This window comes from Carassius carassius, chromosome 32 (assembly GCF_963082965.1).
Source record: "Carassius carassius chromosome 32, fCarCar2.1, whole genome shotgun sequence".
NCBI classification, from domain to species: Eukaryota; Metazoa; Chordata; class Actinopteri; order Cypriniformes; family Cyprinidae; genus Carassius; species Carassius carassius.
The window spans coordinates 26587198-26610745 of record NC_081786.1 but is presented as its reverse complement, the minus strand read 5'-3'; the positions used below and the strand labels follow the sequence as shown (position 1 = coordinate 26610745).

At 38.1% G+C, this 23548-nt stretch overlaps 1 protein-coding gene across 2 annotated transcripts in view; it reads right to left on the bottom strand.

The window, feature by feature from the left end:
* prkd3 (protein kinase D3) overlaps nucleotides 1-23548 on the bottom strand; it is a 96888-nt gene that overhangs the window by 20647 nt on the left and 52693 nt on the right. For both annotated transcript variants that reach the window (XM_059520859.1, XM_059520860.1), the window contains exons 3-4: nucleotides 13569-13707; nucleotides 608-739 (exon numbers count right to left, since the gene is read on the bottom strand). In XM_059520859.1, coding sequence (XP_059376842.1) covers nucleotides 608-739; nucleotides 13569-13707 — 271 coding nt within the window. The remainder of the gene's footprint in view (nucleotides 1-607; nucleotides 740-13568; nucleotides 13708-23548) is intronic.

Genomic DNA, 23548 nt, shown 5'->3' with positions numbered 1-23548 from the left:
CGTTCGAAATGTGCCATATAAATAAACTTGCCTTGCCTTTTATTCTCAATAATGTTGCATTTATTTGATCAAAAATAAAGTGAAAACAGTAATATTGTCAAATGTTATTATATTAGTATTATATTTTATTATATTTTCAAAATTTATTATATGATTGCTCAAATCATTCTGATATGAATAATGCATGATTTGGTGATTAATTCCTATTGATACTCAGTTACTAAAAAAAAACAAGAAAAAAAAAACTGATTTATTCCACACTTTTGACTGGTAATATAAATGTTTTATATTATGAATGTATTTTTTAAACCATTATGTAACTCGTCGTCCTGGTATATACTGTACTAGAATAATTTATTTTGCCAAAGCAAGTGAATTAACAAAAGACATTAAAGTATGTTATCAATATTAAAGGCAGTCGACAATATACCCATTAATCACATTTGTTGAGACTGTGAAGATTCTCATGCACAGCTGACAGAAAAACAGAAAAGTGTACTGTTTGTCATGCCATATTATTATCCATATGTTATAATAATGGCCCCTGGGGAAGAAGCGAGCAAATGTTTTTTTTTTAATATAATACATGTTCTTATTGAGCTGCTACCTTCACATTTGAGGCCCTGTCGGACGAGTCCCCACAGCATCTCTCCGCAGTAGTCACAGAAGGTGGGCGCTTTGTAGGAGTGGACATAAAGCGCATGTGGTCGGATCTGGAAGTCTTCAACTGTAGCTTGAGCTGTAATCAAAACGCAACTTAAAGGAAAACTCAGGCAAGGAATGGATGATGCAACAAAACACTGAGCAAAATAATACAAATGAAACGAAATGAAACAAAAGAACAGGATACAAATAAAACGTTAGTCAGCATTAGCAGCATATAATTAGGAGTCATAATGTTTAACATTCCAAAGAACAATGAATCTACAGTACAACCCGAATTCCGGAAAAGTTGGGACGTTTTTTAAATTTTAATAAAATGAAAACTAAAGGAATTTCAAATCACATGAGCCAATATTTTATTCACAATAGAACATAGATAACATAGCAAATGTTTAAACTGAGAAATTTTACACTTTTATCCACTTAATTAGCTCATTTAAAATTTAATGCCTGCTACAGGTCTCAAAAAAGTTGGCACGGGGGCAACAAATGGCTAAAAAAGCAAGCAGTTTTGAAAAGATTCAGCTGGGAGAACATCTAGTGATTAATTAAGTTAATTGATATCAGGTCTGTAACATGATTAGCTATAAAAGCTTTGTCTTAGAGAAGCATAGTTTCTCAGAAGTAAAGATGGGCAGAGGCTCTCCAATCTGTGAAAGACTGCGTAAAAAAATTGTGGAAAACTTTAAAAACAATGTTCCTCAACGTCAAATTGCAAAGGCTTTGCAAATCTCATCATCTACAGTGCATAACATCATCAAAAGATTCAGAGAAACTGGAGAAATCTCTGTGCGTAAGGGACAAGGCCGGAGACCTTTATTGGATGCCCGTGGTCTTCGGGCTCTCAGACGACACTGCATCACTCATCGGCATGATTGTGTCAATGACATTACTAAATGGGCCCAGGAATACTTTCAGAAACCACTGTCGGTAAACACAATCCGCCGTGCCATCAGCAGATGCCAACTAAAGCTCTATCATGCAAAAAGGAAGCCATATGTGAACATGGTCCAGAAGCGCCGTCGTGTCCTGTGGGCCAAGGCTCATTTAAAATGGACTATTTCAAAGTGGAATAGTGTTTTATGGTCAGACGAGTCCAAATTTGACATTCTTGTTGGAAATCACGGACGCCGTGTCCTCCGGGCTAAAGAGGAGGGAGACCTTCCAGCATGTTATCAGCGTTCAGTTCAAAAGCCAGCATCTCTGATGGTATGGGGGTGCATAAGTGCATACGGTATGGGCAGCTTGCATGTTTTGGAAGGCTCTGTGAATGCTGAAAGGTATATAAAGGTTTTAGAGCAACATATGCTTCCCTCCAAACAACGTCTATTTCAGGGAAGGCCTTGTTTATTTCAGCAGGACAATGCAAAACCACATACTGCAGCTATAACAACAGCATGGCTTCGTCGTAGAAGAGTCCGGGTGCTAACCTGGCCTGCCTGCAGTCCAGATCTTTCACCTATAGAGAACATTTGGCGCATCATTAAACGAAAAATACGTCAAAGACGACCACGAACTCTTCAGCAGCTGGAAATCTATATAAGGCAAGAATGGGACCAAATTCCAACAGCAAAACTCCAGCAACTCATAGCCTCAATGCCCAGACGTCTTCAAACTGTTTTGAAAAGAAAACGAGATGCTACACCATGGTAAACATGCCCCGTCCCAACTATTTTGAGACCTGTAGCAGAAATCAAAATTGAAATGAGCTCATTTTGTGCATAAAATTGTAAACTTTCTCAGTTTAAACATTTGCTATGTTATCTATGTTCTATTGTGAATAAAATATTGGCTCATGTGATTTGAAAGTCTTTTAGTTTTCATTTTATTAAAATTTAAAAAACGTCCCAACTTTTCCGGAATTCGGGTTGTACTTGTTTTATATGTTTTTGACAACTGGTTCAACCTTGTTTTAGGGTGCTTTTGGTGTGCACCTGGGTTCAATCGACATCAGAGTTCGGTTTGTTTGGATGATGTGAACACTCTCTTCTGACCTCGGGTGCGCACCCGCGAACCGTACCAGAGTCTGCTCAAAAAGGGTGCTTTGGGGTACTCTGGTACGGTTCATGCTGATGTGAATGCAATCGTACTAAATCACTGAAGTGAACCGCTATTTCACTTTCCTGACGCGCTACAAACAGAGAGCTGTATATCTCATTTCTGTTCCCCTTCAGCATTCTTTAGATCACTTGCGGTACATAAGTGACGTTACTGAAGCTTTGTAAACAAGACAAACGGTTTAAAAACTTTAATATAAAAAAGTGCAGAGAGCAATGTTATGCATTTGCTGCTTTCTCCTGCGCTGTCGTAACTAAGCAGTTTGGTAAACAGCTGCTGGCTTGATGACGCAAACAAACCACGGTTTCGGACCCAAATAAAATAATATGAACACAGTCCCAGGGGTTAAAGCAAAAATAATCCTGAGACTGAACTTTTTCCCGGGGATGGGGCATGGGCAGCACATGTAAATGACTGTGACAATTTTAACATTTGAAAGGATACTATGACAAAGTTATTGCTTTCTTTATTGAAACTGATTTTCTTTTTCATGAATATATGATTGACCTGCAGAATGAAAGCTGTATCATACACTTGGAAAATTATGAGCTATATCATCGCTTGACACTAGGGGTGTGACAATACACTTAGCTAATGAGATGAGACAGATACTTGGTTCACTAGAATGTGACAATATTTTAATACTGTTTTTAAGAAGTTTTCAATAAAATGTTTGTCTTTTTATTACAAAAAGTAAAACAATGCAGTTGTATTTAGAAATATTTGAACTAATCTAGGGCTGTAACTAATGATTATTTTGGTAATCAATTAATCTACTGATTATTTTGACAACGGAGTAATCATATTGTTTTTTTTTTTTTTTGTAACACAAACAGACTTAAGTGAAAACCAGGCTTTAGTATGACTATTTATATATAAACTAACAATGAGGCAATAATAATTGGCTCAAATAAAACATCAAAACCAAGAAATTACAAGATTGTATTGAACAACACTGTTAAAATACATAATGTAATATGCCTATATATAACATGAACATAACTTAAGAACATTATGTATTAAAACAAATACCTGCAGAGGCGCCAACGGCCTGGTGACGTTTCACTTTACAGCTTGATTAAACAATGTTTAAATCCATTAAATTTTAATATTTGTCCACGTGCAGAAACATTGCAGAATCGCGATGTACAATACAATGGCATATTTAGACATAGGTTGATGTATCTGCTGTGTTGGCAAATGTTTATAAATTATTTACGTTACAAATCTAGGGAGATAATGCACACGAGTTTTCCAGATTACGTTAAGCAATTAAAATTCACAGCGCATACAGAGGAGTTTAGCCCCTTTCAAACATACTTTCACAGTAATAAGTCTTTACTGGTAAATTACTGGTAAAGTTACCATTAATAGATCATGTGTGAACAGGATCTTTTCAGAAATCCCTGTAAATATGTGTTGGCAATCTTATCATTCTTATGGAGATGACATGATAACTCTGAGCTGTTTACAAAGCTCCGCTGCTTTATAATGAGCTTTTCTATGTAAATACACGCTATGGATATATTTGACCATTTCGCTTCACAGCTTTTTGTTGCTCTTCTCCATTCATCAGGGCTGCGACTCTGCAATTGAATACTATTATTTGCGTCTCGTGTTTATAAAAGCAAAACATTCTGACTGGCTACTAATGTTAGTTTGGTTGAGAGTGAAAGTTGCACCTCTCATATCATTGGTAGGCGAACGCATGGACTCAAAAGTGATAATCAACAAGATTTTTTATTAATTTAATTTAAAAAAATTTATGTAGGATTAAATGCTGCACGCCAGAAATCCGGCACGGTGCCGGAGAACTTTAAGCCCTGCAGTCCAACAGGAGCAGCGGGAGGGGGAAAACAATCGAACTCTGGTTTCGGACCCAAATAAAAAATATGAATGCAGTCCAGAGGGGGCAGCGGGAGGTGGGAGCAATCGAACTCTGGTTTGGATTAGGAAAGCAAACCATGTGTGAAAACACCCTCTACAGATCAATGAGCGATGAGCAGTTTGATCTCCTGAAGGCAAACCAACAGACGTAACTACACAAGGCTGTCCTTTAGTCTGATCCAGGGTCAGTGATAAACTGATGTGACTCAGACCGGAATGAGTACATTTGGATGATTCACCAGGATGAATCAGAGAATGAAAGAACATAACTTCATGTGTGTAATGAGAAAGTCAACATGTAAGGCTGTGAAACAACACGCCACTTCAGCTGCTTCTGCAGTTCCTGTTTTATGGGTTGTGGTTTTACCTTAATACGCGACTGGCAGACTTGAGTAGCACACACACTGACTGCACTGGCAACTCAGTATTACTGATCTGAGGCCTTTTTACTGGGAAATATTGCTGTGCCCCAGTAGAATATGACTGATAAATCCTTATCTGGCAATGAAGATTACTGTACAACTGATTACTGATATCATTTCAGCTATTACTTTGTTTAGAGAACTAATGATGCCAGAATCACTCTTGATCTAATCTGACAAACAGATTAACAAAAAGGTCTGCATTTGTTTTTGTTTTTTTAAGTTCAGATTTATTCAGACATGTCAGTCCTCATGAGTTCTTTTCATGTATTTTATATGAACATTACAAAGTAATGGATTACTTTATAAGACAAAAAAAGAAAAGAAAAGATAATTACCTAAAATGGATACTAAAAAGGAAGCAAAACCTAGAAATGTCTTTTATCATTTGTCAGCAACAAAGCAGCTTGACCCTGATCTGCATATATATATATATATATATATATATATATATATATAGGGAAACCTTTTGATGGGGGCCTGTGCTCCAGTACTAGTGACAGGCTAGAAATGTCTGTCACATGGTTTAGTCTGATACATGCATACACCTTTTCAGTCAGTGAGTGAGAAAGCATCTGCCAAGTACATGAATGCACTGCTAAAATGAAAGTATATGATCAGGAAACATTTGGTGCATGGCAAACAACGCGCATTTCTGAAAGAAAAAAAAAGAAAAGAGATAAACTGTGTCTTAGATCTCTGTCACTGTGTCACAGGTGGATGGTTTTTCTTACAATTATGAGCAACTAAAATGCAAAACTGTTCCATTTTTTTCCATTTTCACAAACTATAAGTGCACACCCAGTTTTCACTGAAGTTACTTACTAGAGTTCCTACCTTTTTCCCTCGTTTTGTGGCATAAGAGCAAAACATTCAGTAAGGTCAGCATGACACCCAACAAATTTACAAACTATGTGATATCAATCTAATATAGCACCAAACTGACTTTGTAGTGAACATTCCCAGGATTTTTGACAGAATGGGAGGGAAGTGATCTGACAGCAGGTCAAAAGTACAGAAGAGTACTAAAGTCACAATATTGGTTATGGAATGCATACATATATGCATATATTTATTAATTTATTTATTTATTGCAGCTTGAAATTTTTAGAATCAATTTAAAAGAATTGAAGACTTGATTTCAGGTTTTTACATTTATTGTATCTAAAAGCTTGGTTAGCTATCCAAAACTCAAACCTTAACTGTGAAGCACATTTATGCTGCAAACAAACAGAAGTGGAAAAAACCCCACAAAGCTGTGTTTACAAAAACCTTTATTAGCAGGAAATATTGAATTGCATGCTTGAAAGTTGATTGACTTTGTGCACAGTCGACAGAACATGAGACATGCTCCCAAACAAATACTACAAATTTTCAAGTCTGATGTTTTACCAAGTACATATTCCAACTATTTTATTTGAAAAAAAGGTAATTTCCAGGTTCTCTTACGAGAGCTCTTTCGTACTGCGTCTTAGCTAAGACGCTACGGGAAAAGTCTCTTTTCACGAAATACTGAAGCAAAAAATTATCCTTAATTTTGTAAAGCGCATTTGCAGCAGTACACAGCCATAGGCGAGACGGCTCGTTCGCTCATTGGCTTGTTCTGCGGCAACTGCACAGCCTATCAAGCGCATGCTGATGCAACATCAGACCAATAAGGCTTCACGCCCTTCTTGCCACTTCCCGCCGAAACGGGTGTGGCCCAACCTATAAAAGGAGCTCGAAAAGGCTGACTCACCTGATTTTTCATCTCTTCGGATCACGAAGGAAGCAAGCGCCGTCTGAGAAGCATATCAGCAGGACGAGCCATTCTGAAGCTGCTGGCCTTCGCCGCCTTCCACTGCCGTTCCTGCTGCACTGTCCGGCGCCTATATCCTTTCAATTCTGTTATATCCAACTGTTCTTTATGTGTGTGTGTGTGTTCGCCTTGCGAAACACACTCGTAAAAGAGCTTGCGTCTTTTTTAAGACAGCGAAATGGCTGTGCTGCCCGCTTTATGCTTTCCCTCCCGTCTCCCTCCTTCCGCAGGTGATGGAACGGGTGAGAGAAACGAGATGTTCAATACTGCTTGTAGCACCTCTTTGGAAGAACCAACCATGGTTCCCAGATTTGATGCAGTTAGCAGATGACGCCCCGTGGCCAGTACCGTTGAGGAGGGACCTCCTCTCGCAGGCCAGGGGTTCGATTTGGCACCCTCAACCGGAGTGGTGGTCCCTCCATGTGTGGGCGCTCAACGGTTACCCACTGATCTCGCAGTGGGAGTGCTAAATACCATCACTCAGGCTAGAGCTCCGTCGACACGACGTCTGAATGCCTCGAAGTGGTCGGTGTTCTCCAGCTGGTGCACAGCTCGAGGATGTTCACCCCTTAGTTGTGAGGTGACGGAGGTTCTCTCCTTCCTACAGGAGCTGTTGGATAAGGGCAGAGCCCCAACCACGCTCAAAGTTTATGTAGCGGCCATCGCAGCGTTTTCTGAAACAGTGCTCGGTCAGTCAATAGGAAGGAATGATTTGGTCATCCGCTTCCTTGGAGGAGCTAGGATGCTGAATCCTCCCAGACCTCCGTCAGTCCCTATGTGGGACCTCGCGGCGGTTTTGGAGGCCATGAAGGGTCCCCCTTTTGAGCCTATCCAATCAATTAGCCTTCAGCATCTGTCGTTCAAGACAGTATTCTTGTTGGCTCTCGCTTCAGTGAAGCGTGTGGGTGATCTGCACGCGCTCTTGGTGAGCCAGTCGTGCTTGGAGTTTGGGCCCAATGACTCAAAGGTCATACTCGAACCTAGGCACGGTTATGTGCCGAAATCCCTCAACACGCCGTTTCGGGTTTAGGTTATTGCCCTGTCTGCCCTGCCGGTGTCAGGAGAGGATAGAGACTCGAGTCTTCTTTGCCCTGTCAGGGTTTTAAGAGCTTATGTGTCTCGCTCTGCTGCCTTTTGACAGACTGAGCAGCTGTTTGTCTCATCCGGTGGACGTTCCAAGGGAATGGCTGTTTCGAGACAGACTCTATCCAGATGGATAGTTGACGCTATAGCGTTAGCTTACGCTTCCAGGGGCCTTCAGTGCCCTCTGGGCGTCAGAGCACACTCCACAAGGGGCGTCGCATCGTCGTGGGCGTGGTCTACTGGGATCTCCTTGCAGGATATATGGCGGCAGGTTGGGCCTCGCCATCTACATTTATCAGGTTCTATAACCTGGAGGTTCCCGCCTTGCAAGCAAGGCTGCTGTCGGTATAGTCGAATCAGGGCCCTGAGGGGAACTCTGAGTTCGTGAGCGTTATGCGCTGCCGACTGTTATATGGGAAGTATTAGGTAAGACCCGCATTGCCACATTGGTCATATTGCCATATTGCCGCATCTACGGATGCTGCTAGATATGGGACGGAGGGCTTCCCCCCTTCCTGTCCTGGACTCTCTGTGAGTCCCTCAGGTGACTGCACTGTAAATCCTGGGCGTTGCTTCAGGTTTATTGGAGCTCTCGTAAGAGAACGTACTTGGTTACTAAACGTAACCTCGGTTCTCTCTAGAAGAACGAACGAGTACTGCGTTCTCTGCCGTGCATACGATTCACTCTGGTTCGCTTCGGCGATGAAATAAATCAGGTGAGTCAGCCTTTTCGAGCTCCTTTTATAGGGTTGGGCCACACCCGTTTCGGCGGGAAGTGGCAAGAAGGGCGCGAAGCGCCCTTATTGGTATGATGTTGCATCAGCCTGCGCTCGATAGGCTGTGCAGTTGCTGCAGAACAAGCCAATGAAAAAACATCTACAGTATTTGTCGAAACTTTGCACATTACCCTAAATCTAAAAAAAAGAATAACTTAAATCTAATTCTTTTTTTATTTTCTTTTTTGGCGAGTAGCCATGTTATTAGTGAAATAATGTACAGTCAGCTGGTCATTATTGCAGACAGGAGGAATAGGACATTGACACAAAGCATATCACAGCCCATAAACTATAGTAATGTTTCATATAACTTAACTGTGTTGCATAATGTGATGAACAAATACTCATCACGAGTCAAGACATGTTAAAGCACAGTTACAATTGCATTCTCCAACAATTTTTATGTGATTCATCACTTATGACATTGGCAAATATATATTTTTTTACGCTACACTGTTCAAATTGACAGAAGAATGCAGATGCTCCAGAAGTCTTAATGGATTTTATTTTTTTTCATGTCAATTTGCTTCTTTGAACAATGATGGTTCTTTAATTAACTGACTCTCTCCATTAGAAGGCTGCATTTTCAAATGTGGTTTGTTTTGACCACGAGCTTAAAAAAAAAAAAATAAAACATATTCTCTGATGTTAGGATACAAACTAAAGGAACAAAGAATCTCAAACTTGATCAAATCAAACTGGGTAGAGGAGAAAGAAAAAAAAGTGCATTCCTTTTTGAACATCAAAGAGACAAAGTAGAACATTTGAGCTTGCAGTGAATCACATGGCAGGCAGCAGTCCAGAGCGCTGGAACACAGACTCATAATGAGCCATTCATGAAGACACTACATACATTATAACACATGAGGAACCCGGCATCTCCAAACTCATCTATTAGTCTTCAGGGAAAATATCCAAACATAGTTAATAAAGTCTAAACTCATACTCTTTTGGAAAGACTCCTTCAAAGTCCTCGAAAACATTCAGTTTCAGGAATTCCTCAAATAAAGTGCGATCTGTTCCACTGCTGAACTTGACATCAAACCAAAATACACAGATAAGAGTTTGATACTCCACTTGAATACACAGCACAAGGACAGGACGGCAATGTCCAATGCAGCAGATCCCAACAACACACTATCACAGACAAATGCTCAGAGTGATCGGCGTCCTGCTGTTCCCTGAACCAGATCTGCCCTCCACAACCCCTGCTTCTTCTCAGCAGAAGCACGACCATCACCTACTGCAACAAAAACAAGCTTATTGCCTTTGAGCTGAGATCCAACAAAAAGATGCAGAGTGTGGATACAAGGAAGAGAAAGACAAGACAATATTGAGGGTCAGTGTGTGAAAGCATATTCGTTTGTTTTGTCTAAACCAGAAGTTATCAACTTACAGACAGTGGTCCAGATTTGGACCCAAGACTGGCTCCATCGAAACTTTAAATCAGCTCAAAATATTTAACAATAAAACAGTCTACCCATACTTTTCATTCGGGTACTGAAGTGCCATTAAAGTACACAAGATTGAGTGAATCAGCCCTGTGTATCTGCCACTTGTTCACTCTTGTGTACAGCTGAGCTTGAGCTCTCACATGTCGCACTGTGTGTGAAGTAGATTGTTAACACATCCCACCACTGTATGGCCAGATGAGACGCAAGCTTTGGATTCTCGACTTGATGACCATTCTTGCTAGTAAAGTTTTGATGGCTGAAGACAGCAATCAAGATTAAGACGATTGCCGTGGCGTACAGGAGTTGTCCAGTAAGCACGCGTGAGTCCGTTATAATAATGCATGTATAAGTGCTCTTGACGCACTGATTGCACATTGTATTTATGCACAGGCACAGACATTTCCATACATTCACATTGTTTCCACACACATTCACAATATCGTTTTGATTTTTCAGGTGTATGTTGCTGTATTTAGTTATTGTGAATGGATCCATGTACTATAGTAGATATATGCAGTCAGCAGACACTTATGGCATGGTTCCCTTTTTTCTTTTTTACTGGATAGTACCACTTTTTTAGTACCACCTTGGTTGAGGTACCAAGTGAGCCATTGGTTTAGGTATTTTTTGGTAAAAAAGCTCTTTGCTGTTGCACTGTAATATACTACACAATTCAGATTTTTGCTGATATGGGCTCCTTATATCATTTGGTACTTTGGTGTCCTTTTGGAGTTTCTAAGTGTCCTCTTTTGGAAAGACATCTACATTTATTTGGAAAAAAAACTAATTTTTGATTTACTTTGCTGGATATAGCAAATGATAACAAAATAAACATTTGAAACAAGAAAAATGCTCTGTGTTTAATTTCATGAAGTGTGAGATTATCGTGATTAATCACAGAAAAAGGGTGTCATTAATCAGATTAAAAATGTTTATATATTGACAGCCCTAGTTTTTAACATCGTTTACAAGTCAGTCTGGTGGTGTTTGTTAGCACTAGTTTTTTTACACAATCAAGCATGCAATGATGTACCTGTAATGTAAACAACGTATACTTAATTTGATTTTTAAAGCACACAATAATGATGTGAAACATGTTAGTTTTACATATCTAAAGCATATAAAGTGAATAAACTAGTCTTCATCAGCTCACCATTTGCATGAGTTGGCAAAAAACAGCATCATATTCGCTAGTATTTTGGGTAATTTCGAGTCGGAGTGAATGTAAGGTGTCTGAAATTAACTTTTTGAACCGTGCTACTTGAGTCGAGAACGGTTTCAGAAGATTCAGTCAAATTTGGTGAACTAGTTGAATCTAGTTAAACAAAATGAACCGGTTCAAAAGAGTGTCTAGTTCGTGACCCGAACATCACTCAAGACCGTTTGCCTGAAGGGGCAGTCACTATGCACTTTTCCATTGACTTCCATTCATACACATGTAAATCGACAGACCAGAAATGCTTGGCTGTGCAACAAGTTTCACTGCATTCCAAAGTTCAAGCTTGGTCATGTGATACCGTGCGTATGTTTGTATTGTATGTTTTTATATTCTAGATGCATTATAATTTGTTATGTGTAGAATATAGTTGTTTAAAAAGACGCTGCACAGTGTGACGTCATATCAAGACTATTGCAGCATGCAAAACAATTTTGCATTCATTAGTTTATTAGTGTGACCAAGCCTTGAGGCTTTTGAAAACACGTAATATTTTTGCAAATAATGTTCAGCTTCTTCCTCAGACCGATCTTTTTGCTTTGTAAGACCTCATTATATCGTCAGGAGCTGTGGGTATACATTTTTGTGCTCCTTGATATGTTTTTTTTTTTTTTTTTTTTTCTCAAAGATGGAGTTGCTTTTTATTAATCACAGAAGACAACGGTTTCAGCTTAAAATCTTTACTGTTCCACTCCACACACACACACACACACACACACACACACACACACACACACACACAAAAAAAGTCACCTACATCTTGTACGGTCCGAGGGTGAGTAAACTTACAGCAAATTCTCATTTTTGGATGAACTATCCCTTTAACCAGTTTCACACAATGTGTTCAGAGCCTAGGTTCAATAACCTCAGGAAAACTTTCATGAATAAGGATCTGAGTTCTGGGAGAGCGCTGGGGACTTTAGACGGAACAATCCAGAATACTGGCTTGGAATCAGTCATGCATATTGTGTTGATTTCCAGTGCCGGACACTTGAATGTGTGTGTTTGCCACTGAGCGAAGAGGATGTGAAGAGCAGGTGTGCTGTACAGCTCCCATGTGAACACACCACCGACAGGAAGATCAATCTTCATAGAGAAGGCCTACACAGGATGTACAAACCATTCTGCACGGGAACAAAGATGAGCTCAAACCCTAAGTGTTGGGGCCTTACTGCACTAAGTGACAGCAGAACTGGATAGTCCGGGATGTAACATATTTATTCCATAAATGTATCTGACAAAGTCACTTGTTCTTCTCAAGTAAACAGAATCCTTAAGCCATACATCTTTCAACACATGGCTCTGTACATAGAGCATGTGGTAAAATTAGAAAAACTGATCGTGATAGGTGGTCTCAAGGGAATTGACCTGCCTGTGTTAACAGGCATTTGAAGGGAAACCACCTGAAGTTCACAATGACTAGATTAACATGGGCCCCTCCATCTGGTACACATGTGCCATAACCGACTACAATCTAATTACAAAGTTAAACTGATCTGTTCCGTCTTGCAGAGATGCTAGCAATATACGTCCATCAATGCAACCAGCTGCAAAGCTATACGTGATTGCAATATTTAAAGAACATACTGTAAACTACAGTCAAGATGACCTGAAGCTCCTGTATTGTAGCTGCATGGTTCTTCATTTGTCATCCCTAAACTGATATTTTAAATTGTATTTTTATTTACAGTACCCTTTACAACTACAATAATGTGAAATATTATTACAATTAACAATTTATTCCTGTAATGCAAAGCAGAATTTTTGGCATCATTCCTCCAGTCTTCGGTGTCATATGATCCTTCAGAAATCATTCAATATGCTGATTTGCTGAACAAGAAAGTTTCATCTGTGTTGAAAACAGCTGTTCTGCTTTACATTTTTGTGGAAACTGATTTTTTGGATAAAAGTTGGGAAGGGGGGTCATTTTATTTGAAATGGTAATCTTTTGAAAACATTATGTCCTAATGATAATTACTAAAAATGAATGTTTTGTTGTGAAAATTACTACTAATTTTGATCAAAATAATGCATTATAGCATTAGCTTCTTTCAAAAAACTCACTGAACCCAATGGCTGAATGGTTGTGTATAATTAATGAAATAGATGAGTTTGTTTATGAGAACAGTAATGGTGTTGTTTTAAAGTCTTACTTTTTCCAGTACAATCTATGGTCTATATATTAATAAAGCCACAGCTAGCCCAACTCACCGGACAGGACGACCTCAATCAGATCTCCCTCATGGATATCCTCTGCCGATGTTAGCCGCTGGAGGATGTTGTCCGAGTTCAGATCATGGCGGAAGAGCAAGATCTTATCATACAAGCCAAAGAATCCACATTCTGGGAACTGAGGAGGAGAGCATGGAATTTGTTATTAATAATAAAATCAAACATCAAAAGAGTTTCTTTTCTTGATCAGTAAGTTTGCATAACTACTAGATTTAGAAGTTTCATATTCATAATGACTTGAGGTTTCTCATGTATAATATAGTTATTCTATAAATAAAGGATTAATGTTAGTCAACAAAATGCATTTTTTTTACAATAATGATCATTTGACTATTACCCATGTTTATTTTAAAGCTACTCAAAAGTTAAAGCTTCTATTTAGAAGTTAAAAAAAAGTTTAAAGCTGTTGAAAATAGCAACAATATTATAAATTAATTTGTACATTATTATTGTTGTTCAATTTTTCTATGGAAAAGTTAGTAAGCAACAATACAACATGTCTTCCACTATTTTAAGTTCTCTCTTTAAGAAAGATAGACAGACAGAGAGAGAGAGAGAGAGAGTCCTAAAAATGAGAAAGTATAAAATCCTAAAAGTATGGACAGCACTGAATTATTGCTTACACAAAAGTACACATAGACACACATGACCATTCAGAATCAAGTATTCCAGAAATCCATGCAATAATGTGTGATGAATCCTAATTCCTGTGCTTGAGCCAAAGACAGCATGACAGGAGAAAGACACAGAGAGAAACATCCAGGCCCTGTTTTTCAGCAATGGCTCGCCTCTAAGGAGATTACTAAAGCTGGGAGGCATGCGGAGCTGAGCAGAGTCTGGAATATTAGCCCTGCAAAGGGAAGGTCTGAAAAACATCTGCTGAAATCAAGCCCACAGTGATGAGTCACACTACTGTTCTCCACTTCCTGCAGCACAGTTCTTCTTCACGTGGAACAAATGCCAAACACCAAAGGAAAGCTCATTACCCTTGCTTTAAATGTCATTTTTTTCTCCGCATTTATAACATGCCTAAATATATTCATTAAAAGAGCAAAATATTTGCACATAAAGCTAGCAGTTTCTCTATGATCAAATAGACTGTAGAAGTGTTGAAAGGTTGAAACTTTCATAAGAATACGCTATTTCAATTTGGGAACTTCAGAGAAGTTTAATTCAGAGTGTTACTATTTCTTTGTCATTATTAGTGCAATTTACTAACAATTTCTGAGTTTGTTTCAAGGTAAATTCTAAACCTCTTTTTTTCTGCAGTGTACAACTCCATCATGGCCAGGAATTCGGGCAACTGACTTTGTATGTAAACTGGAACTAGTTAATTTAGTAAACTAAGTTAAGAGGAAAGAATAAACATTTTAAATTGAAACTGTCCCACAGTCAGAGGTTAGAAGTCCTGTCAGGATACGATCACAGCCAATTCTGAGGTATTTCCTCTTATCAAGAATCACCAAACACCCTTTCATTCAGACTGGAGGCAGAATATTTCACCCTGACATGTCTCTGGTGTAATCTGGAATCTTTGGGATTGCTACATGTTTTTTTTATTTATTTTTTTTATTGAAGGGTCATTGGGAGTATATAGAGAAAGAATCGCTGAATATGTCAAATCGAGTCAATACTTCAAAGCTGCATTATATATATATATATATATATATATATATATATATATATATATACACACTATTTAGTATATATCAGAATAAGACATTTCTATCTTTTCTGTGTTTCTTTTTTCTACCAAACATTTCTTTGGCGTTTGCCATCTTGTGAGGAAACCTTTTACAACAAGCCAAGCAGAAATATTGGATATCAGAAATGAGTGGATGAAAGATGATGGAGAGGAAGAGAGGGGGCATTGTAATGGATGGGTGAGCATCAAAGCTGCCCCTTGCTGAAGGGTCTGGATGCAGTGCGTCTCACTGCCAACGAAAAAATCCATCTGACACAGCTGTTTCCCGGCTGGGTCCTGACACACAATGCACCAAAAACAATACTGCCCATAATGCCAGGGCCAATCAAATTCACAGCCAATGTTTCTGGCATTGCCCCAATGTCACCTGTGTGCAGAAATCCCAGTCTGGCTCCGGACCAGCTGCGTACTCCAGACCAGGATCTCACAATCAACACAACTGACTGTCATTAAAAAAGAAAAAAAATGCACTGAAATAATAAAGGAAAGAAAAAAAATGTTATCAGTACAACTGCATTTAAAGTAGATCTGTTAATTTAACACGTTACAATTAGGGCTGTCAAATTATTATTACTTTTTTAGTATTTGTCTAATTTAAAATAAAAATCCACATTCGTTTGTATAAAATACATACATTCATGATGCGTTTTTTTTTTTTTTTTAAGCAAATTAATTAATTATAGATGGTATATAAACATTATAACAAATTAAACATAATGCACTTTTTTCAAAGATAGGCATTTTATTTTATTGCTTTGAAGAAACGCGCATTAGGAGAGAAGCCAAAAGTTTTTTCCCCCTAACTGAAATTATGCCTTTTATATTGTATAATATATTGATAATATTAAGTACAAAATTCAAATGTAGTTTTTCAGCCATTTTGGCAGCCCTAATTACAATTGGTAATTTGGGTAAAAAAAAATTAGTTAAAATTATCAATGCATTTAACTCACCCACCGCTCACAGATCTGTATGGGATGAATTTAATCTCAAATTCACTAACAAATGCATGCACAATTATCCATGAACTTGATAAATGTCAAAATCCTTGCACTGGAACGTTCACTCCCTGAAAAATCCAACAATGCACCGCAAAAACCAGGGAGCATCAATGCTCACTATGCTCCCTTACAATATTTTGATTCAAGCGCCCAGGAGCTGGGGAACTGATTGAGCATATCACCCAATGTTTTTAACCAACATGAAAAAAAAAAAACCTTATAAATCTCTAGGCATAACAGACATCTTCAGTCCAATCAACAAATTAGCCAAGAAAGAGAATAGAGTACGGGTTTAGTGATTGACCAAAATAACTTTTATTTTTATATTAACTGGCCAATATTTGGCCATTTGAGAGTATAATATTGATTATATCAAACATCCTGGTATCTGTAATCTGCATCAATCACTAAAACAACCACACAGATTGCACACATTGCATAATACATATTATAATCAGGCAAACTCTTTTCCACTACTTAAATGATATTAAAATAACTAATCTGCAAAATGCAGCTGAAATCCATAAAATGGCTTGGTCATGTTAAAACCAACATAATTCCATGCTGCTAGGCTTGCTACATATCCCTTAATGTACAAGAAACATAAAAAGCCTTCGTCTTTCTGTTGAATTATATAAACTCATTTGACACAGCTGGACATTGGATCTAATCTGCATCTCATTTCATTCATAGCAGATAAAAGAGCATCCCTTGGCTCTTTGAATGACCCCATTCTGGCTTGAGTTGTCTGCTGAAGATGCATACAGACATCAACAGCAGATCAAATGTTGGCTCTCTGCTGGAAACTAGCAACGACAAGATTCAATTCCTATTGCATATTAGGGGTGGGTGATATAGCCTCAAAATTATATCACGATATTTGAAGAATATTTGCCATAGCAATATTTATGATGATATAGAAAAAAAAAACATGGAACAACATTTTATTGTTGATTGCAGTTGTCAGGCAGCAGTATTTATTAGTGCAAGCAAAATGAAGGGCGGTTTCAATCCTTTTCCAATGAGCTACTGTCATTGATGACAGACTACCTAACTTAAAGCGTAAATCTATTGTCATAACTATGGGTGTAACGGTACGTGTATTCATACCGGACCGTTTCGGTACAGGGCTTTCGGTACGGTGCACGTGTGTACCGAATGACTGAATGCAATATTTTGTGTGCGAAACATATACATATACTTTCGTGTTTCCAAACGAACATATTAGGTGGCAGAAGTCTTCTCGTTCAGCGCAAATCCCGCCATGCAGCTGATTCTAAGGCCGGTGACACACTGGCTGCGTGGCGTGAGCGTGGCGTTTCTGCTGTTTGTCACTTGCGTGACACCTGCTTCGCGTTCTCTGTGTCTTTACACACCAGAATCGTGCCTGACGCGGCGCTGGCGCGCTGCTGCTACTGTAGGTGTCAAAGAGGGAGACCGCCGAGTCGCCGACAGACCAGGAACTTGTCTTCACGACAACAATATCTATACTTCATGTTGAGCATAAATATAAAAAAGGACACCGTCAACAGTATTGACGGCAAAATAGACAGGTTTGACAGGTGCAATATGCCAGTGTGTCACTGGCCTAAGGTTTTCAAAAGGCATCACGCGAGTGTGAACATCACTACAACTAGAAAAAAAAAAGATTGTAATTCAAACGCAGCTCCTGTCGGCATTTAAACAGACCTTTGCTCTTAATTCCGATCGGGCCAACGCAATAACGAAATCTGAGCAGGTCTAAAAACTCATCTAAAAATCTAAAAATCATGCTGCACTTTACACTTTGGAAAAGTTATATATATTTTTTAAATATGAGCAGGCCTACAAGCTGGGATTGGTAATGCTGCACTGTAATCATAGTTATTTATTTATATTTTTCATTATATTTTATTATATGATATTGGTTTGAGACTGAGAGTATTTTATTTAGTGGAGAACTTTGCAGCAGTATTTTATTTCTTATTCTTTTTTATTTTATATATATTTTATTAAAAAGTATTTAAAAAAATACAAATTGTAAACAAACTGTTAAAAAAAGTTTATAGTAATAAACAACCTGCAGTTTAATGTTTGCATTTCTTTCCCTTACTGTACCGAAAATGAACCGAACCGTGACTTTAAAACTGAGGTACGTACCGAACCGTGATTTTTGGGTACCGTTACACCCATAGTCATAACCAGGGGTGCACATAAGTGGTCCGCAAGTCCGCATGCACGACCAAAGTAAAAAAATGCGTATATGAATATGTTCTGACAGCGCATTTGCGTACCGACATGGTTGACAGCTTTACTAAATACATATGCTCCTCGCCTATTTTTGAAGGTAAGAGGGTCGCTAAAATTTGCTCTAGAACCCCTCTCACGATACTTTGTTGTCATACCGATTAGACTGCAAAGCGCTGCTTCAAGTCGTGGTGCTACAAGTGGTGCTCGCTAGGGAGCGTTTATTTAATTTCATTTCATTTTCATTTAGCTGACGCTTTTATCCAAAGCGACTTACAATTTCTATACATGTCAGAGGTCGCACGCCTCTGGAGCAACTAGGGGTTAAGTGTCTTGCTCAGGGACACATCAGTGTCTCACAGTGGATTCGAACTCGGGTCTCTCACACCAAAGGCATGTGTCTTTTCCACTGCACCAACACCACCCCTAGGTATATCCACCATAGGTCATTGCATTGCTATATCATTGATATTGTGATATGACACTTTTTTATAATGTAAAAATTTATACTGGAATTATGGTGGACGTTATGATATGGCACACACCTATTGTATGTATGTATGATGAGAATTTAAATATTAAATCAGAATTTTCATTTATCGCTTTCAAATCCATAAAATTAGATTTAGTTCAAGACTGAGTGCCAGTAAACCTGTCTTATTTAAATCTTTCATATCTAGTGTCTGGTGTTCCCCTTGTGTTATTATCATGTGTGGTATCAACATGCTATGATCCAAAGAGCTGAGGCCTTCTGAAAAAAGGTTATGGATACCTGCGAATCTGGCAAGGGATTTAAAAAGAATCTCCAAATTATTTGAAATATATCATTCCATTGTAGATTTCAAATAACTGCTAACTTGTACAGGACTGACTATCAAATTCAGCCTAAGAGCAGACCGTCTGGTACACACAAAAAAAATAAAAATAAAAAATATTCTAGATTTCCTACATTTAACCAAAGGATCTGCTAGTATCAAAGTGCATGCATCTATAATGAGAAAGACAATGCAAAAGTCTGAATTGATTTGCGTTTCAGTGAGTGAAATAAGTATTTGATCCCCTAACAACCAGCAAGAATTCTGGCTCCCACAGATTGGTTATGTGCCCATGTGGAACACAGATTAGTCCTTTCACTTTAAGAAGTTACTCCTAATGTCAGCTCGTTAGGTGTATAAGACACCTGTCCACACAATCTGTATCTTCCATTCCAACCTCTCCCACCACCACGGGCAAGACCAAAGAGCTGTCAAAGGATGTCAGAGACAAGATTGTAGATCTGCACAAGGCTGGAATGGGCTACAAGACCATCAGCAAACTATGAATGCAAACTTTGAATTGCCAAATAACAGCTAAGAAGCCTGAAAGATTTAGAGAGGATCTCTAAAGAGGAGTGGATCAAAATCCCTCCTGAGATGTGTGCAAACCTGGTGATCAACTACAAAAAACTTCTTAACCTCTGTGCTTGCCAAAAAGGGTTTCTGCACAAAGTACTAAGTCATGTTTTGCTTGGGGATCAAATACTTATTTCACTCACTGAAATGCAAATCAATTTCTAACCTTTATATAATGTGTTTTTTTCTGGATTATTTTGGTTGGTATTCTGTCTCTGTAATTTTTATGGTAGGTTTATTTTAACGTATAGAGTGGGCAAATGTAAAAAAATCAGCAGGGGATCAAATTAATATTTCCCCCACTGTATTTTTGCCATATCGGCCACCCTTAACAGCTATTGATATTTCTGTTGAATAAACAATTGAAAAAAAAAAATCCCTCTAGATTTGTTCGAGTATATCAACTTTATTTATAGGCACCATTCCAAAGAGGATCAAATATTTGCTTGTCCAAATGTAAAAAAAAAAAAAAAGACAACAATTTGCATTGAAAAAACCTTACTACGTGAACTGCATTAAGCTTGGTGCTTGCATATCATTGCTCTTTTGTTGATTTTGATTGCTTCCATTTTCCTTATTTGCAAGTCGCTTTAGATAAAAGCATCTGCTAAATGACAATGTAAATGCAAATGCTTTCCATCTTCTGTAGACAGACAATAGCTTTGTGTGATGAACAGAACAAACCAAAATGAATCAACTGATTTCTGGTTCAGAACTTGCCATTTCTTGACCTTTCACTGACTTGAAAACAGAACAACATCCACTTGGCCACCTATATTAAAAGAGCAAACCTGCTTCCATAGGTTACCTTTAACTTATGTCATACCCCTGATGTTTTACAGGCTGCCTGACATGCATCCTTCCTGAAGGAGGAGTCATGATGAGCTTTCCTCTCTGCTCTGTGCCCAAGTCTGGACCTGGACCCTTCAACTTCCTCCTGCTGGCATGGCCCGCACACCTTCCACCCTACATTTCCCATTCCCGCTGATCGGCAGCTGGTGGCCAGGCTAGCGGCTGTGAGAGGCCACAGCAAGCCACACCACCACCAGGGAGCTAGAAGAAGCTAAAAATTTTGCCCACATTCAGACGACTAACAAGTAAAAAGAGAAGAAACAGACAGGCTCTGGTTTCTGGTTCTCGCATGAAGAGAAAAACTCCTTACAGATTCTGTGAGTGTGCGTAGTCCTTAAAGCTGATTTATGGAAGCAGACCCACTCATAAGCACTGTGCAAGTCATGGGATTTAATCATTTAAGTCTCAAGCCATTTGTTGGTTAATTGCCCTGGAGAGTGTAAACACTGTGGCGCTTTCAAAACAAGATGTTTGTTTGAGCAGCCTGACTTTCAGCTTCTGGGCTTCTAACCAATGGCATAAATTTGGGGCAGGACTGAAGTACTTTTAAGGCAAGTCTGCTCACTCTGTGGCCATTTTGGTAATGTTCCCTAGCTGGCACACAGTGTTGCAGTATTACATATTCCAAATCAGCTATAACATCTGACAAAAATGTTATCATTTTGTTTCTTTAACTCGGATCAGGATAAAAATAAAAATGTTTATGCTTGACGAGGTAATGCACACACATGCTACAGAACCAAAAACAGGTAACTGGTAGAAAATACAGTAAATGACACAGCAGTTCAGTATTACAATACTGCTAGCTAGTGAAAACAGTTATATACAGTACTACTAGACAAGATCTGGCTTGTACGGTCAGGGTTTCATGACTAACTTTCAACTTCCAAACATTTGGTTAAATAAATAGTTCACCCAAAATTTAACAAAAAATCATGTTGTTCCAAAACTTTTTTCAACACAATTATAGGGTTCAAAACTTTAAGAACCTAAAAAGTGGTTAGACTCTATACTCCCACTTTCTAAAGCAACAAAAACTGGTCCAGGGTAGGGATGCACCGATCATGATTTTTCATGGCCGATTCCGATACCGATTTTTTACAAGCAAACTGGCTGATTCCGATACCGATGTTTTACAAGCAAACTGGCTGATTCCGATACCGATTTCCGATTTTATTTTTTTCAAGCAACAAACAAGAAAGAAGGAAAGTGGGTCATTCTCACGAAACTGTTGAAACGCCATGGCACTAGTTATTTTAGATATTAAACATGCAATTTAGTAATATATATAAAAACACCATAATAAAGACAATACTGTTCTCTACCTTGCACAAAGAATAATTTCAACATAGGAATTATTTTAGCATTTTATTGCATTTTCTGCTGAAATTGTCATTACCGCAATGCGTCCAGCTGTATCTTCTTTTATGTAATGTTGTAATTTAAACAAATTACAATTAAAATATTCTGAAAAATGTAAATTGATATTCTTCTATAATTTTTCACATGGTAGAAAAATGACAGACTGAATATTCATGTATAATAATAATGATACAATAGTGGAAAAATAAAGTGTCTATGACTAATGTTCTCATCCTCCACAATATTTTTTGAGGCTCATTTACGCACACAATTTTTTTTTTTAATATAAATCTTGATTTTAAATTAAGCAACACATGAGGCAGAACCTTCAAAATACCAACAAGGTAGGCAGATATCTTAATATTGTTCCAGTTAAAAGTTTAAAATTCTCTTGTCAGAACGTGTACACGACAAATTGATTATCATCACCGAAACCGAAATGCCTGATTATATACACTGAGTAAAAAATTAGCTAAATCATCATGGCTTCTCTGTTGTTAGCAAAACATGCTAAGACACCTCATCCTCCGCAACACCATTTTCACTCACCGCAACAATTTAAGGCCAGTTGCGGTAGAGAGAACTTCTTTTTCGGTAATGAGAATTTAATAATACAGACTATTTTTAAATGTATATAATGAGTTATTAAATTAAATATTATTTAATAACAAAACAAAAAAGCTTAAGCAAAGGCTAGGGTGACCAATTTCAGAGAAAACGTTTATACCAACCCACCAACTCCCAGGAAGGAGAGAGACATTATGGGTTAGAGGTCACAGCAGGAGTAGTTATCAAAAATAGTTGGGAAGCCTACACAAATGTTGGTGCATCTATCATTATGAGGACTTTCTATAAGTGTTATGATTTTTATACTGAGCAACAGAACTTTGTGTGTGTGTGTGTGTGTGTGTGTTCACTGCTGTGTGCGTGCACTTTGGATGGATTAAATGCAGACCACAAATTCTGAGTATGGGTCACCATACTTGGCTGTATGTCATATTAGAATAATTTCTAAAGGATCATTTGACACTGAAACCTGGAGTAATGATGCTGAAAATTCAGCTTTTTCATCACAGAAATAAAATTCTGGTTTAAAAAGATAACAATCACTTCATCATAATTTTACTTTTTTTTTTTTTACTGTAGTTCTGATCAAATAAATGCAGCCTTGATGAGCAGAAGAGGCTTTAACAAACTTTTTTTATTTTTTATTATTGATGCTAAACTTTTGAATGTCAGTGTATTTAAATATTAAAAAATGCTGCAGTTTTAAATTCTAATTCAAAAACAATTATTATAGAATGGTTAGGGTTAAATTGAAGGAGAACATCTTTATGGAAAAAAGAAAAATATATTGTGAACCATCCTTTTAGGAATGAGCGATTTTGGAAAAACTTTAGATGTTCACACTTGGGTATACTC